Raw genomic sequence first — 18515 nt, 5'->3', positions numbered from 1 at the left:
TATTAAAAAATTCAAACAAATGGTCGAATTAAAAAAAGTCCAAGGTTCAACCAAAGAAAGTTGTATTTTTACAAAAACAGTTACATTTTCAAGTCAAGCTAAGATTAACTTTCAATCCAGATGGATCAATTTTCAACCAAGTAAATTTATATTTGAACAATCAGTCATATTAGCAACAAAACAGTTGAACTTTCAGGTAAAACAAAATTTAAAAGAAGAGTTTAACTTTAAAAAAAATAGTACATTTTAAATCCAAAAAGGAAAATTTTTACGAAGACAGTTGAAAGATGAATTTCAAACCCAAAAAGGTGAATCCCCAACATAACAGGTGAATTTTGGGCCAAAAAAGACGACTAAAATAAATAGTTAAATTTCTTTAAATAATTTAATTTTAAAAAATTAATGAAAAGTCAGTTAAATGTTCAAATTATAAAACAAAACAATTTTAAGATTTAACAATAAACAGTTGTATTTTCATCCAATGGTTAAATTTTTAATCCAAATCGAATTTATAGCATACAGTTTAATTTTCAAAGAGAAAATTTGAATTTTCAACAAAATACTTATATTTGCCACCAAATATTCAAATTTTTAACCAAATATTTGAATTTAAAAAAAAAATATGCAAGTTTCAATCAAAAAGGGAATAGTTAAATTTGTATTTCAAAAATTATTTTTTACCAAAAACAAAAGGAATTTTCAATCAGTTCTAGTCCACCAAAAAGGTGGATTATTTATCAAATAGTTGAATCCTCTACCACAATATAATTTTTCAACAAAAACGTAAATTTTTTTACCAAATAGTTAAATTTTCAAGTAAGCTGTTAAAAAAATGAATTAAAAAAAACCCTAGTTTTTAACACAATAGTTACATTTTCAAACAAAGAGATGAAATTTGAACTGAAATGATAATTCCTTATAAAAAAATGAACTTTTAATCAAAGATTTCAATATTTAATAAAATAGTTGAATTTTTTACAAAGAAACAATAATGTTTAAGCAAATAGGTTAATTATCAAGTTAAAAAAATTCACCAAATTGTTTAATTGTTAACTGAAAAAGATAAATTTTTAACCATGAATGGAATTATCAATTTTTAAGTGATAAGATACTTTTCAATTGAAAACGTAATATATTTTCAACAAAAATAGTTAAATTGTTAGATGTCGAGGCGAATCTTCAACAATAAAAAAATTAATTTAGTCGTTAATGAATGTTAGGACATTGTGTCATTATTTTCAGGCAGATCTAAATTTTTATGTTTTATTGGAGAAAATATTGTACAAATAGAAATTTTTTAAACAATGAAAAAATATATTTGACAAAAATATACATATTTAAATTCATCAACAAGATCAATTATCCTGAAAATAGTAAGTTTTTACAATTTATTTTTAAAAAATCACCGCAACAAATAATAAATGTTTAAATCATAATAAATTATTTTGAAAATATTTGGAAACTTGTCAGGTACCAAATAAAAATAAATAATGTTAACCGAAATTTAATGAAAGGCCGACTTTATTCTGAACTCGATATAAAATTTCTATTTTCAATTTTTCGGGCATCTTCCGGGGACCATGCAAACATAATAGTTGGGTCAGTATTAGTGTTATTGAGTTGAAATTTTTAACCCGTTTCGGATTTATTAAATAGAAATTCAGCATTAAATTTTGAACAGATTTATGCGGCGTGATTTTTGAATTTTTTTTTCTTTAAACTTTTACATTAATGCAAATAATGAAGAAAAAGTAGTTTTTGTTAAGTTAATTGTTATAAACAAATTGGTCCTAATTAATAGTCTAGACTATGGATTCTTCGTTTGCAAAGTACATTTTTGCGTCAAAATTACTTTCTTTCATCGAAAAAATAATACTCGATCATGCAAGCTTGTCATGCGATATTTTTTATGAAATTTTTAAACAAATTATACAAACAAACGCCTAGTGTGAACTTTTGTAGGCAGAAGATATCGATTTTTCTTTTAATTTCTCAAAAATTCTTTTACCAGTAATGTTTAATATTGATTTTATAAACAAATTATACAAACAAATGGCCAGTTTGGACATTTAAAGGCAGAAAGAAATCGGCTTTTCTCCTAATTTTTCTCAAATTAGGTATTACAGGCAAAACAAAAGAAAGCACTAGGTATTTGTTCATATACTTTTCTTACAAAATAAATATCAAATATTGGATAATAATTTTCCATGATTAAACCTTACTGGTGACATCACTTGAGAAAAATTAGAAAGAATTTTTTCGACCTCTAAATGACCAAACTATAACTTTTATCATATATTTTGTTTACAAAATTAATAAATAATATAGGATGATAATTTCCCATTATTCAACATCACTGGTCACATCATTTAAGGAAAATTAAGAAAAAAACAATTTTTTTGCTTTAAATGTTCACAATAGGCATTTATTTATATAATTTGTTTATAAATTTAATAAGAATATCCGATGAAAATTTTTTCTATCACTGAACATTACTGTCGATATTATTTGAGGAAAATTAAGAAAAAGAACGATTTCTTTTTCCTTTAAATTTTTACACTAAGCATTTGTTTATATGATTTGTTTATGAAATTAATAAAAATATCAGATGATAATTTTTTCTATCATAAAACATTACTGGCGACATAATTTAAGGAAAATTAAGAGTAAGAACGATTTTTTTTCCTTCAAGTGTTCACACTAGGCATTTATTTATGTAATTTGTTTATAAAATTAATAAAAATATTGAATGATAATTTTTTCTACCACTAAACATTACTGGCGACATAATTCTAAGAAAATTAAGAGCAAGAAAGATTTATTTTTCCTTTAAGTGTTCACATTAGGCATTTATTTATGTAATTTGTTTATGAAATTAATAAAAATATTGGATGATAATTTTTTCTACCACTAAACATTACTGGCGACAAAATTTTAGAAAAATTAAGAGAAAGAATTATTTTTTTTTATGTTCACACCAGGCATTTATTTATATAATTTGTTAATTTTTTATCATGAAACATCACTGTCGATATAATTTGAGGAAACTTGAGAGAAAAAACGATTTATTTATACCTTCAAATGTTCACACTAGCCACTTGTTTATATAAGTTTGTAAAATTAATGAAAAATATCGTAGGGCAAATGTTCATGATGGAGTATTATTTTTTCGATGAAATCAAGTCAATTTAATTAAAAAATTTACTTTGAAAACGAATAATCCATATCGTAGGCTTATTGCTAGGTTAATTTTTTTATAAGAATTACCTTAACAATTTCATAATTTTATCGCCTTTACGCACGGCAAAGGCTCGCAATGCTGAGTATAGAAAAATAAATTTGACGAAGATAAACAATATAATAATATAATGCTGAATTTTTCATTAAAAAAATCAAATATCGATTAGAATTGCCAGCTATTGTGATTTTAAACTTCGTTTTTTGATTTGGTCCCACTGTGCCCCGGGGAACGGGTAAATATTGAACAATAAAAAAGTGCATTTTTTTCAAAAAACAAAAAAATTGAAGGAGATAATTGAAATGAAGGTGAAATCAGGGGAAATGTGGGAAATTGGGGGAGGGTAAGTGGGGGAAGTTAGAAAAAATGAGTGTTAGGGGAAGTAAGGGGAATTTTGGCCGAGAAAATATGGGAAGTGTGGCGAAATTAGGACAAGCGAGCGGGTACGCCGGGGAAACGAGAGAAGTGGAAGTAGGTGAGATGATGAGAGTAGACATAAGAGCAGGGGGGGGGGGAGGCAATATTTAAGAAGGTGAAGAAGAAGAAATGGGGTAAATAAGGGGAAGTAGGGGTAGTAGTTGGAAGAGAACCAGTGGAAGTGATGAGTAATGAGGGGAGGGTGAATAAGGAAACGTAGGAAGGGGAAGAAGGAGAAGTTACAGTAAGTGAAAAGAATTAGGGGTGATGACTAGAAATTAGAGTGAGTAGCGAAAAAGTGTTATGTTTATAAGGGGTTTAGGGAAAGGGGAGTGTTTGTTGAGTAAGTGAGGAAATTGAAAAGAAGAGGAGGAAGAATTTTGTAGAAGGGACGAAAGCTGAAGTGTGGTGAGAGGAAGATGAGTAAAATAAGGTGAGTGAAAGCGGTTTGAAAGACCTAATTACACTCTTAATAGTCTAAAAATAGTACATTATGTACCTAGGCAATAAAGTTGAACTTTATACGAGAATGCAGAATTTAACGTCTGAGCCGAAGGCAGATATGGTAAAACGGCATCCAAGTATAAAACAACTTTACTGCCGTGGTGCATACGATACTTTATCTGAAATAGGCAGAAAAAGAGCAATTTCTTTTGGAAAAGGGCGCTTGATTGTATCGGGCACGTGTGCAGGTGGGGTGACGTCAGAAGTCGAAAATCCACTTCGTATTTAATCGTAGTTTTGAAATGAATTCTTCTCGCTCTTTTTTTCACTTTTATTTTACTTTTCACTCACCTCTTTGTCTTTGCTGTCACTTTACGTGCCGCTCGTCGCAGTACAATAAAGTGCTATTTTAATGTCGTTCCGCGGGCAGATAAAGTGCGTTTGTGCTGCCTACCTCAGATAAAGACTTTTCTTCAATCACTACTAATAAAAGTAATAATTTTTTTAAATTGCTTCTTGTCCCGGCTATAGCCATACTACCCTAACAAATCGGGAGAAAAAAAACTATACAAACTTACTTGCGTTGTAGAAATTGTATTTTCTACAATTTAGGTCTGGTAAAAAAGTGTATGTTTTTCAAGAAAATGATTTCTGATTCGAATGCCAGTTGAATGTTTGTTAATTCTATTAGTACAATATTCTTCAAATAAATTATGTCTTGTCTAATGATTGTATGATTGTCTTCCTATGATCGGGGGGGGGGGCGGGGGGATTTGCTCTGTCTGAATTAAAATAGATCGTTCGTACTGAGAGGTATTGGACGCAAAATTCTGGGAGAATTTGTAGCGATCCCTTGAAAAATGGCTCAAATTCCAACGGTTCGTCAAATTTATCCTCGTAGACAACCTTAATAATTGAAAATTGTAAGAAACATGCTGTCAAGATGGAAAAAAAATCAATTTATTACTTTTCTGATGTTAATTTTTGCCCATTAATTGGAGCCAAGAATTTTTGGAGAAACGAGCAAAAATCTATCTTGGCCAGGGTTTGAACCGGGAACACCACTATACATGAGTCGAGTGTTCAGAATTACGTTACAAAGACCAGAGTATATTGTTTCTTTTATCCTCTTGTTCATGCTAATATTAATAATCTAAATTTAATTATGTACAAAAATTATCTATGGGTTATTAACTTCTGCAATCTTGTTCAATATCCCAATTGAGTAAAAAAATCGAAGATACATTATGACACCAATCAGACTAAAATTTAAAAGATTTCGGAGATCCCAGATGAAATGAATTTGCGGCGGAGAAATTATTGAATTTTTCGCGAAGTAACGTTGTTTATTTTATAACTTAAACAATTTAGAATAAAGAGATACAATTTTTGTACTGGGTCTTAAATTTAGTATTTTCATAAGCTGCTGATCAAATACAAAGTAGTAACTTTATTATGACTTTCGAAAAATCATTTTAAATTATACTATGTTAATGATTTTTTCTAAATGACAAAAATATTTTCACAAACAGAAAATTATATTTCATTTCAAGTAAAATAATAAAGAATCTTATATTCATCAAAAAACTTATTTTTTTTTTAATTCAAAAAATACAATTTTTCTAAGCCCATCACTGAAAAAATTATTAATCATATAATAATATAAGAAAAAAAATGTAGAAAAAATCTTTTTAAATTGTGCATTTTGATGTTAAAATGTTTCAAACTAATATTTTTAAAATTAAAGCTATTATAATTAGATGGTCTAAAATGTTGACGATTCAAATAAAAATATAGAATGCATGTATTATTATTATTAGTAGGTTAGTAACTAGAAAATTGTTGCATAAAATAAAAATAAATAGTATATAAAATTTGTGTTTACAAATTTGGTTACAGAAAATGGAAACTTTGACATTTTGCAATTAAAATTTTAACTGAGAAATTTTCAACCTTCACATATTAAAGAGTTCAAAAATTACTGGTCAAAAAATGTAAATCAACGTAATAATAATAAATAATAAATAATAATGCTTTGAGAATCATCATAATAAATAAAAAATGGTATATTTCCAAAATGATAATATTTGAAGCAGTTTTAAGTTAAAACATTGAAAGTTAAATAATAAATTTTTTTAACTGAACACTTTTCATATTAAAAGTAAAGTCATTTTAATTTAAATCATTTAAAACTGATTAATAATTTTGTAATTGTTCATATTTTAATATTTTACTTATAATTGCAAAATTTAAATGAACAGTGGGACCACTGAAAAATACCAAAGAATATAAAATTTTCGAAGAAAAAAAAAGAAATGCGAATTTCTTGAAATTATAAAATTGCTGAAGTATAAGAATCCCGAATTGCAAAATTCCTGAACAGTTTTTAGTATTGCCGTATATGAAAATTTTCGCCAGTTTATAATATTGCCGAATTTGGAAATTTGTGAATAATTAAATTCGCTATGAAATTACAAAATCTCCGACGCTGCTCAATTTTAGACACTAAATAATTACCTAATTTAAATGATCAACAAACTTTTTTTTTAAATTAAAGTTATGTACTTTTATTTGCTAAAATAAAATAAAATAATTTGATTAGGCATTTTTTGGGGATTTTGCAATATCGCAGATTTTATAATTCGGTAATCTTCTGTTGAAAATTTAATTTTTCGGGAAATTTCAAATTCGGTAATATCATAAATTGTCAAAAATATTCAAATTTGAAAATTTTATAAATTGTTAGGAAACATTATTATTCGAGAATTTTCCCAATCACGATTTTTATTTCTCTCCGATTTTATATTTTCGGCAATTATCTATATTTAGAATATTTTCTTTTTCAGAAATTTTATTGCCTAAGGATATTTATTTTTTAGGATGTTTCAGGCACCCCTAGAGAGTTAAATGATGATAAATATGACAACAACTTTTTTTAATTAACAATTTTGTATTAAACTAATTATAAATATAATACTTTTTACTGGGCCAATATTGGAATGGGATTAAAAATTAAATGAAACCTTTCAATTACTATAAACCTTTGATTTTGAATTTTAAATTTATTTGGAACACATTAGGTAATTTAGGTAAAAATATTTTTCTTTCAAAATACACCAATTCAAAAACAATTGAAGGACAGTTTCAAGTCTGATTCAAGTTCTGGAAAATTTGTTTAAGTCATCAAAATTATTCGTGAATCTCGGAAAGATTCTTGAGAGATCTGAAGAAAACAATCGGGTCGCAGACAGAGATCTAGAATTTTAAGTCGCTGAATCCGATTTCAAAAAAAATTCAAATACGAGATTTTCATGATTTTAGAAGTAAATAACCCCTCGAAAATTACACAGGCACACAAAAAAATAAAACTATTATGTGCGGTGAACTAGACCACCATAAGTTTATCTTTCTTTGGGGTCACTAAATCCGAATCTGGTATCCGGTCTTCTCCACTACGTCAGCTTTTCGAGAAAATTAGCCTTCTTGGCCATTTTTTAAAAACTAAAAATAGTGCGAACCTGACGTTTGAGAAACTTCTAGTTAAATAAACATAAACGTGTCATGTGCGGTAAACTCAATCATTACACCTATATACTCTTGGGGTCGATAAATCCTTTTCTGATTGTATATATACTTTATTACATCGATTTTTTGAGAAAACCAGCTTTTTGGCCATTTTTTAAAAACAAAACTACCACAAAGCAAGTTTTTTTTTCAAAATTCTGACGTAGTGTAAAAATTTGGACACCAGATTCGGATTCAGCGACCCCAAACATGTATAGATATAGTAGTATAGTTTACCGTAATTTTATGTTTTTTGCGTGCCTGTCTTATAGATATAAAACCAGGTGAATCAATGCAAGGACTTCGTTTCCATTTTGTTGGCAAATGTGTATAATACAATAAACCTAATTAAAACAATGGTTGTATAAACATATTTACAAGAGTGTTTTCTATAATAATAAAAAAAATCGCTCACGTGAAAAATTATTCACGCTACATTATAATATTTACACTTAATTATTTATTTTTGGAAAGTCTGAAAGGAACTTTATTTTTGGAATTATCATTAGAGCTTGCTAAACAAAAAGTTGATTTAGCCTCTGACTTTCGAGAAGTTTCTTACCTCGACTGGTGTAAACGGAGAGCTGGAGCTGGTAATTGACGGAATGTTCTGTTGATAAATTGATGGTTTTCTTACGAATAGCTCCGCTCCCTTGTATCTCGCACTGAATCTCGGGGGAGATCCATTTGGAGTAATCCTGACGGCAGTATTCTGATAATTGTGTGAAAGGTTAATATTTATCACACAAATAAAATAAAAATCATAATCTAGTCATATTTAATTTAATTTTTTAAATAAAAACGTAGTATTGCAAATGACAGTAAAAAATTATAGGATAATCAGCATAAGAAAGATTAATAACACAATATTGAAGGATTTAATGTGAAATTTAGAGAAACTGCAAAGGAAGAATTTTAATATAAAAACTTTTTGAAATATTATATCATTTGATGACTTCAAATATTTTTTTATGTCCATAACAATTTTTTAAACCTGCAAAAATTTGTAAAATCCCCGAAAATCTGTAATATAATTGAAGGTCTTATGAGCCTTAATCCTTTCTGCTTGAATTCTTGGAATCTGCAGAAATCTTTTAAAATAATATCTAATTTAATTCTTAAATCATTTGAAATTACTTAAATATAAATTGAATTGAAATTATTTATAAAAGTTTTCTAGAAATAAACGTTAACATTCTAAGAACTCTTTAAAATCTTCTAAAATCCTTGGTGATTCGATCAAATCTTTCAATCTTTGCAAGATGTCTGAAGGTATTTTATAATCACAGGAAATATTTACAAACGCTGGGAATTTCTTGAAAATTTATTTAATTTATCTTCCAAACTTCACTAGAAATTCTAAACAATGTTTCGAATTTCAAATATAATTTCACTTAAATTTTTTTATTGAGCTTTTCTCAAAGAAATCGATTCCATTCCTGGAAATCGTACAATCTTTTTAAATTCTTGGAGGTATTTATTATATATTATATTTATTTAATTTGTCCTCCAAAATTCACTAGAAATCCCTCAAAATCTTTGGAAATTTTATAAAATGCTATCAAATCCCTTGTCATTTTCTGTATCTCTTCAATTTTTTCAGAATCCCTTAGAACCCCTTCAAATTAAAAAAAAAAAAGATTAAAAAAGAATAAATCAGTTAAAAGACCTTAAATTAAATTTAAATTTAATCTATTTATTAACATTTGTTTAAAGAAATCGCTTCAATTTCTGGACATTCTAGAAACCTCTTGAAATCCTTGGAGATTTAAGAAAATCTTTGAATCTTTTTAAAATTTCTTGAAATCTCTTAGATCGCCTAAAGTTTTTGTAATCCTTGAATCTAGAAATACCCAACCATCCTCGAAAATCCTAACTAATTTTTGCAAAACTTTCGACATTTTGTTTACCTCTTGAAATACCAAAAAATCTCTTTGAATCCTTAAAAAAATTTAAAAACGTAAAAATTGATTTAAAAAAAAAATAAAATTTAAAAGCCCTTAAATGCAATTGGAACTAAACTTATATATTACAGTTTTATTAATGCAAAACAAAAATTTGTATATTTCTAGAAATCATTTAAATTCATTAAAATCCTTGGCTATTTCATGGTGAAATTCTTTAATCTTTGTAAAATCCCTAGCAATAGCTTAAGATCCTATAAAATATATCGATTCGGCGGGAATCAATTGAAAATTAATTTAAATTGTTCGCTAAAATTCACTGGAAATTCCTAAATATATTTGGAAATTTGATAAAACACTCTTAAATCCCTCGTCACTTTCTGTATCTCTTGAATTTCTTCAGAATCCCTTAGAAACCCTTAAAATATTTGAAAAATATAAAAATCGATTAAAAAGAATAAAACAGTTGAAATCCCCTGCATACAATTTAAAATAAATTAATTTATTACGGTTTTTTTTTCAAAATCCGTTTTAATCTATAAAAATCTCAGAAATTTTTTGAAATCTTTGGAGATTTAATAAAATCCTTGCATATTTTTGGATTTCCTGGAATTGTTTTAAATTCCTGGAAATATTTGTAATCCTTGAATTTAGAAATTCCTAAACATCTTTGGAAATTCTACAAATTTTTTTCAAATCCCTTGACATTTTGTATGGCTTTAAAAATCCCAAAAAACCCTTTTGAATTCCTTTAAATCTCTTAAAAAACTTAAGAATCGATTTGAAAAGAATAAATAATTTAAAAGCCCTCAAATGTAATTTGAATTAAACTTATTTATTACAGTTTTCCAAAATAAAACAAAAACGATTATATCCTTAGAAAAAGTTTAAATTCCTTAAAATCTTTAGAGATTTCATGACGAAATTCTCGAATCATTTTGAAATGTCTTTGAATATCTGCAAATCCCCTGAAATCTTTAGAATCCCTAAATCCGGAAATTTCTGACAATCTTTTGAAATCCTAATAAATTTTTCCAAATGCCTCAACATTCTGTAAATCTCTGGAACATTATCTTAATTTAATTTATTTTCCAAACTTCACCATAAATACCATGAAATCTTTAAAAAACCCGATGAAATCTTTTAAAATAAACAGAAATGTTTAGAAATCCCACAAAATTCTCTAACAAATAACAAAAACATATATTGTCAAAGTTCTCTAAAAAATACTTCAATTTTTATGAATCTCTTTGAAATCCTTTTATCTTGTGAAATATTTTGAAATACCTTGAAATCCCTCAAAATCTTTTTAATCGCTAGGAATCAAATTTTTTAAAATATTTAGTTCATTTTTTTATGTTCACTAGAAATATCTTGAAATTCTTTGGAATTTCTTGAAATCCAAGAAATTATTTGTAAATTTAAAAACCCTACAAGTTCCCTTGAAGTGCTTCGAAATTTCCTAAAATACGTGGAAATATTTTAAATCTCTGGAAAAGGATAAAACGTTTTCAAATTGGTTGAAATATTTGAAAACCCCTTGACATTATTTTAAAAGCTTTATAATTCGTGGAAGTCTTTTAAAAAGTATAATTTCTTTGGAATACCTTAAAACCTCCAGATATTTTTAGAAATATTTTTAAATTCTTGAAATATTGCTTAAATTTGACGAAATCACTGAAATTCATTATCACTGGCAAAAATAGTTTTTTCCCAATTCTCAAAAAATCTTGTTTACAACTATACCATAGGAAATTAATGCGTTTTAATATTGCTTATGAAGGCTTTCTATATTCTAGATTCTAGAAAATACAAAATTTTAAATAATCAAAAATGAATAGTGTAAAAACTTTCGTGACGTGAGCTTACCAATAAAATCTCTAAGAACTTTGTGAAAAAAAATTCTATGGAGTGGCAAGAAGCTAAAAGATTTTTAATTTAAAAAATTTAAAAAAAATTCACCTACAGGTACAAAAATTATGATAGCTTTTGGTATTAACTGGTAATTAAAAAATATTACAAATTTAACTTAAGTTCATATCGAAGAATCAAACTATATTTTACTTAAACCTAAAAAAAATTCTGATTAAATTGCACAGCTGTTGAAAAAAATATTTTTTATTCGAAGAAATACCATAATCTGTAAATAAAAAAGAATTGTCATCATTTTCGAATCCATAAGAAAATTTTGTTCAGTTCAAAGAATAAAATTCTTCCTCCTCATTTTGACACCACTGTACCAGTTTCTCCCCTGAAATGAAAGAAACTAAAAACTCTTAAAATCTTCGAAATCCTATAAAATCACTTGTAAAAGTCGTGAAATTCTATGAAATTAAGTATTTGCTAAAATCTCGAAAAAATGTTTGAAATACCTTGAGGTCTTCTCTAGTCCCTTAAAGTTTTCAAAATTTTCGTAAATGTGATAAAATCCGTTAAAATTTCTTGAAAATCTCCTGAAATCTTACAATATCCTAAAACCTTAAAGGTCCTATAACATCCCTCTAAATCTTCAAAAATTTAAGTAAATTCTTTAAAACCGAATAAAATTGTATCTGAATCCTTGAAAGGCCTTCGCATTTTTTAAATATCTAAAAATTTCTCAGAGTCTTCTTAAATGCCCAAAAAATTCGATTTCTTTGAAACTTTGTAAAATAATTTGAAATTTTTTTAACGATCTTAAAATTTTTTGGAATTTTTTCAAATGTCCTTAAATCCTTCGAATCTCGTCAAATTCATTATATCTGTTGGAAATTTCTTAGAATCATTCTAAAAAAATTTCCTGACTCTTTAAGGTTTTCCTTGACATTCCCTGATAAACACGACCAGTTTAAAATTCCCTGACTTTCCAAAATTTTCTCACACTTGCTATCCTTTTAAATTCCTGGATAACTGGCAAATCTTTTGAAATCCTTTGAAATATTTAAAAATATTTTAAAGAAAAATTGCATCGTATTTAATATTACGAATAAATCTAGATAAAATAATTGTATAAAAAAATCTTACAACATTGGTCTCATTGTTGAATACGCCAGAGAAGACAGGACTCCTGGCTGCCAAGGATCCTAGCAAAGGCGCCACCGTGCTTCTGATTTGCTCAAGAAGAGAATTATTTCCGGCAGTTAGAAGGACACTCCTGGTGGGGCTGAAGATATTACTGGACCTGTTGCTGCTATTTAGGACTCCAAGAGACTGCTGCTGCGAGCTGTTGGAATTATTAGACACCACACTGACTGTGGGCTTCTGCCTTACCAACAGTGGTGAACGACTGGTCGAGGTGATCGCAGCTTGTAATCTCTCCGCTTTAGGAATGGTAGCAATACTGTTTGGTTGAGCAGTGAGGGACCTAACCAAGCCAAGTGGAAGTTCCAAGTGTCTTCGATAGGTTGCGGTTCTTGGTTGGAATTCTCGTCTCTGCGTACCCTTCTGATTTTCTTTAGAAACTGAGTTTGCAGTCTTGAGAACAGAAAGTGAAGATTTGGAAGTAGGACTTAAAGTTTTTGAAAGATCAGTCTTCTTCCTAGCATACCTGCTAGTCGGTCTTACAATTTTGATCGTGGTTGAATCATCATCATCGTTAGGAACCTCGTTCAAATTTTCCGATTTGTAATTAAGCTTTTTAGAGTTTCTGTCTCCAGACTCACTAGTTTTACTGAGATCGTGAAAAGCCGAAGCTTTCAATCTTTTTGTAGAAATCTCCTCTGAGACTTTTGTGATGACAGATTTTGTTACTGAAAGATAGTTTTTCGTCACAGGGGTAATGGTAGTTTCTGCAGGAAAATTGGAAACGGTTGGGATCATTGTTGCTTCTTCATCTCTTGGATTCAGGGTAATTGAATCATAAGTTTTAAGACGTCTCAAACTGTAAGACTTAGGCCTAGGCTTTTCTGTAGTTGCGGTATTCTGAAGATGATTCTGAACAGGATTTTTTAAAGCATTACGATATCTAGAAACTGGTTTTCTCGGCTTGAATTTGGAAGCTTCTTCCTCTGGATTCTTCACTGAACGGCGAGGTGATGTTCTCTTAGGCTTGATTGTAGTTACCGTAACATTCTCAGGAATCTTCTTTTCTCTGGAAGATGATCCAGACTTCCCTTTTCTTATAGAGTTATCAATTTCAGATTTATTGATTTCCACTTGAGATTTGTTCCTTGATTTAAAAGAAACTTTCGATTTCTCAATTCGAGACACTTCGGTTGAACTTTCAAGAATACTGTTTTCAGTATCTTCTCCGATTGTCTTGCTTCTTGAAGTGAAACTGTCTCCTTGTTTGACTCTTGATTTGGAACTTCTTTTTTCATTTTTGGGATTGGTTTCCGTTTTCAGTTTCCACTCGGGCTTGACCACACTCTCTTGTCCAAGAGAACTCTCCGAGTTGATTTCAGACAACCTGTTCTCCAATCTTCTGTTATTCTCATGGTCAAAAATTGTCTGCTCATTTTGTGGTCCAGACGTGGTTTTGGAATCAGTTTCTTCGTCAAGCAACTCAGGTTTCACTAGCTTCAAAGCATTTTCCAATTTTGTTCTTGACCTTGCAGAGAAATGCGCAGAAGGTGACTTCTTGTGGCCCTGAAAAGGTCGTTGAATATCCCCTTTAGGATTCAGAATTTTGACACAAATTTGGTATCCTGTTGACCCGAAGGAAGCGTGGCTTGTTTTCAGTTTTCAGCTTCCATTTACTCCAAAGAAAATTGCCCAAAGCATTCCGAAGCAGGATAGATTGTGTTAGATTAGTAGGCATTCGATGAAACTCCAAGCGAAAGAAGTGAAAAGAAAATCGATACAAGACCGGTGTGCTAATTTTGTCTCGTGAAAAGATAGTGCAAAGATCGCGAGAGCAGTAAATATTATTTTATAGCTAGTCGGAGGAAGGAACGTGACATAATGTGGCCACTGTTTTATTTTATTTTTATTTCTATACTCGTTTTCTTGTTTTAATTTGTTTTTTTTGTCACCGTCATCGTGGATCAAGTGAACGATTTCTCGTTAGATGTAGGAGAATATGGTGAAATGCAGTAAGGAGAAGATCCATTGAAAGATGCGTTGTCTAACGAACTCGAACCACGATCGCATTGAAGATGAGAGTAACTGAAAGTTCAATCGGTCTTTATAGAGTTAAAAAAGAAACTATCAGTGCCTTAATCACTCAAATGAAATCACCTGCATGATCCCTTAATCAGTTTTCTGATTTATGAATTGTAGGTCCTAGATAAGATTCCATCATTGTTGACATTTAATCATACTAATGATTTTTGATTTTTATTTGTGGGGCCGTTTGAAAACTACGTCATCCTATTGTGGAAAATTTTGCCACCCCCCTCAACCCATCCTCCCACACTTTTTTTGTTACAGGTCATCACATAGATCTTAAACGTTTCATGGTGACATCGAAGTTACGAAACCTTCCCCCTAAGCCTTTGAGCTGAAATTTGGTTTTAGATTTTATTTGATAAACACCTAAAATAAAATCAAAAATATTATTTTACCAGACTTTACAGGGAATAAATTATTGTGAATAAAATTTATTCATTGGGGCCATATTGAATTCAATATAAATAAGAAGTTGAATTTTGTAGAAAACAGTTGACTTTTAAATCCGAAAAAATTAATGATTAACCAGGAAAGAATTTAATATTGTAAATATTGAAAATTGAACATTTAAATTTGTAACAAATTAATTTGTGAACACACAGTTGCATTTGGAACCAATTAGTTAAAGCTTGAAGCAAAAGAGGAGATTTTTAAACGAATAGTTGAATTTTTCAAACTGCAAAGATGAATTTTCAACCAAATGGTCGTCTTTTTTTAGCAAAAAATATTAGGCTTCAAACATTAATAGTTGCATTTTAAATGAAATAAAAACAAGATAATTAAATTTTCAAAACAATCGTTAATTTTTGTTTTAAATCATTTAATCTTCAACAAAATAGTTAAACTGTAAACAAAAATGATGAATTTTCGTACAAAATTGATTTTTAGCAAACAGATTCAACTCTTAACCAAATAGTTCAATTATAAATCAAAAGAGATTAATCCTTAGCGAAAAGAATAATAGTTCATATTTTTCTTGAAAAACGATTTCAATTTAGAATAAAAAACAGCCCAATTTGAGCGAAAATATTTATTTTAAACAAAACTTGTAACAGTTAATATTAAAACCTAAAATATTGTTATTTACTTAATTCAGAAATAATTATAGTCAACCAAAAAAGACAAATTTTCAATCAAATAGTTCAATCTTTTACCAAAGAAATTAATTTCAAACTAAAATAATGAACAATTTGAAAAAAAATGGATTTCACACCAAATAAGAGAATTTTTAACCAAAGAGATGAACTTTCATTCAAAATAGTTTAAAATAGTTCAAGCTTAAAACTATAACATAAATGTTATCAAAGTAGTTAAACTTTTAACCAAGTAAACGATTTTTTTATCCGAAAAAAGTGAATAGTTAAGTACTTAATGAAAAATTGATCAGTTTAATTTTAAACTATTAGAAAAAATATTAATTTTTAGCTAACAATAAAATGTATAAACGTTTGAATAAAAAAATATTATATAAAAAAAAAGAACGAATTTATAACAAAACTCTTTAATCTTAATGCAATCAAAATAATGTCTAGTAAAGTCTTTCAACTTTTAATAGATTGGTTGAATTTTTAATAATTCAATCCTTTACCAAAGAAATAAACTTTTATCAATTCCATCCAAAAATCGAATTGCTGAAATTTTTGTTAAAAAATTAAGTTTTTTAGCAAAAAAGAACAAATTTGCCATAATACAGTTTAATCTTCAACCAAAAAATGAATTTCTAACAAAGTATTTGTACTTTTAAAAAATTAGTTATATCTTTAACTAAAACATTACAGTTTGCATTGAATAATTAAACAGGTGAACTCTAATTGAAAAATTTTACAGTTGAATTTTAAACTAAAAACTATAATTTCTCAAAGAAATATAGGATTAATTAACTTTTAGTGACACGAAAATTGCCAATTAAACAGAGAGATCTTTTAAAAAAAAGTTCAATCCGTTACCAAAGGACTAAATTTTAATCTAAAACCGATCAATTTTCAATAAATAATAGAATTGCTGCAGAACTATCGGTTAAACGAATTCGTTTTTAGCCAAAAAATTGCAAATGTTTCATAATTCAGTTTAATCTTCAACCAAAAAATGAATTTTAAAATAATTATTTGTACTTTTAAAAAATGAGTTAAGCATTTAACCAAAACAGTAGAATTCTCAATGCAAAATTGAACAGTTAAAGTTTAAAATTAAAACTATCAATCTTCAAACCCAAATACAGCATTCGTATTTTCAGTTAAAGATATTAAGTTTTACATAAAAAACGAAAGAATTTTTAATAAAATATTTAAATCTTCATCCAAGAAAATGACTTTTCATCTAAAAACCTATGAAATGTTAACTAAAATACAGGGGTCAAATTTTCAGTTAAAAAAAAGTTTAAACTAAAAAGGAACTCATTTTCAACAAAATATTTTAATCTTTAATTAAAAAATGCATTTCAAACCAAACAGAAGAATTTAAAAATAAATAGTTAAATTTAGAAACAAAAAGTTGAATTTTCAATCAAGAAGAAGAATTTTCTAAAAAAGAGGAAACTCTAACAAAATAAATAAGTTTTCCAACAAATTGTTGAATTTCCAACGAAAAGCAATCGATTTTACTGCAATAATAAAGTATTAAAATTTTCAGTTAAAAATTTAGTTTTTATGTAGAAAAGAATTACTTTGAGCAAAATAGTAAGATCTTTAATCAATAATATGAATTTTTTATACAGTGGATCAATTTTCAACCAAGTGCTTGCACTTTTAACTATAAATGGTGTATTCATAATGCAAAATTTAAGAGTTCAGTTTAAAACTAAAAACGATCAATTTTCAGTCAAATTTTGAGTTAAAAATCAATTTAAAAACAGAAATTACAAATTTCCAACAAAATAGTCAATTGCTAAACCGAAAGAATTAATTTCAAACTAATATGATGAATCTTCAACCGAAAAATTATTTTTCTAGCAAATAGGTAAATTAGTTTTTAAATAGATGAATTTTCAACTAAAAGTGATTAATTTTTAACATGTAAAGTAATAGTTTAATTTTCAGTTGAAAAATTAGTTTTCAACTGACAAAGAACGAATTTTTCAGGAAGTAGTTAATTTTCAACAAAATAAAGTGAATATTTAAAAAAGTAGTTGAATTTCCAACCAAGTAGTTAATTGTTTAACCGAAAAAAAAATTCTCTATGAAAAATTCAATAGTATAATTTTCAACCATAGACGATTAATTTATAATGATAAATATTATTGTTCAATTTGCAGTTAAAAAAATTTAATTTCAACCAAGAAAAAACCAATTTTCAACAAAAATATAAACCTTAAAATTATAAAATTATTGTTTATCAAGATAGTTTATTTTTAAACCAATCAGTTAAAAGTTCAATCAAGGAAAACAAATTCCAAATACAAAATTTAGTAGTTAATTTTCAATTGAAAAATATAAATCATGGCTATAAATAGTATTATTAGATTTTAAGTTAATAAATTAATTTCCAATCTAAAAGTAAAGAATTTTCAACAAGAAAGTTTAACCTTCAAGCAAATAGTAGCACTTTTAAGCAAAAGAGTTCAATTACGAGTTTGGAAGACATTTTTTTTTGGATTTTCTTATCGGCTTTTATAAATTCAATTATTTAAAAAAATGTAGAAAAAAGGGAAAGTTTTTTGAAAAAATGGGCAAAAAGAGAAATTCTTAAAAAAAGAGTAAACTATCGGAATACGTTAAAAAGTGTGAATTCTGTTTTAGAAGATTAATTAATTAAATTAAATCGCTAATTTTCATTTTTTCAAGCATTTTCAAAAAAAAATTTATTTTATATTTTCTTTTTATATTTTAGATTTATATTTTATATTTTATATTTTATATTTTATA

General features: G+C 27.5%; 1 protein-coding gene across 5 annotated transcripts in view; it reads right to left on the bottom strand.

The window, feature by feature from the left end:
• Positions 1–18515, bottom strand: part of LOC117168910 (mucin-17-like) — a 169259-nt gene that overhangs the window by 52591 nt on the left and 98153 nt on the right. For all 5 annotated transcript variants that reach the window (XM_033354849.1, XM_033354851.1, XM_033354850.1 and 2 more), the window contains exons 5-6: positions 12571–14133; positions 8226–8375 (exon numbers count right to left, since the gene is read on the bottom strand). In XM_033354849.1, the coding sequence (XP_033210740.1) occupies positions 8226–8375; positions 12571–14133 (1713 nt within the window). The remainder of the gene's footprint in view (positions 1–8225; positions 8376–12570; positions 14134–18515) is intronic.

The sequence above is a fragment of the Belonocnema kinseyi genome, chromosome 3 (genome assembly GCF_010883055.1).
Source record: "Belonocnema kinseyi isolate 2016_QV_RU_SX_M_011 chromosome 3, B_treatae_v1, whole genome shotgun sequence".
Lineage (NCBI taxonomy): Eukaryota > Metazoa > Arthropoda > Insecta > Hymenoptera > Cynipidae > Belonocnema > Belonocnema kinseyi.
Note: the sequence above shows the minus strand (reverse complement) of the source record. Positions and strands in the feature narration are given on the sequence as shown.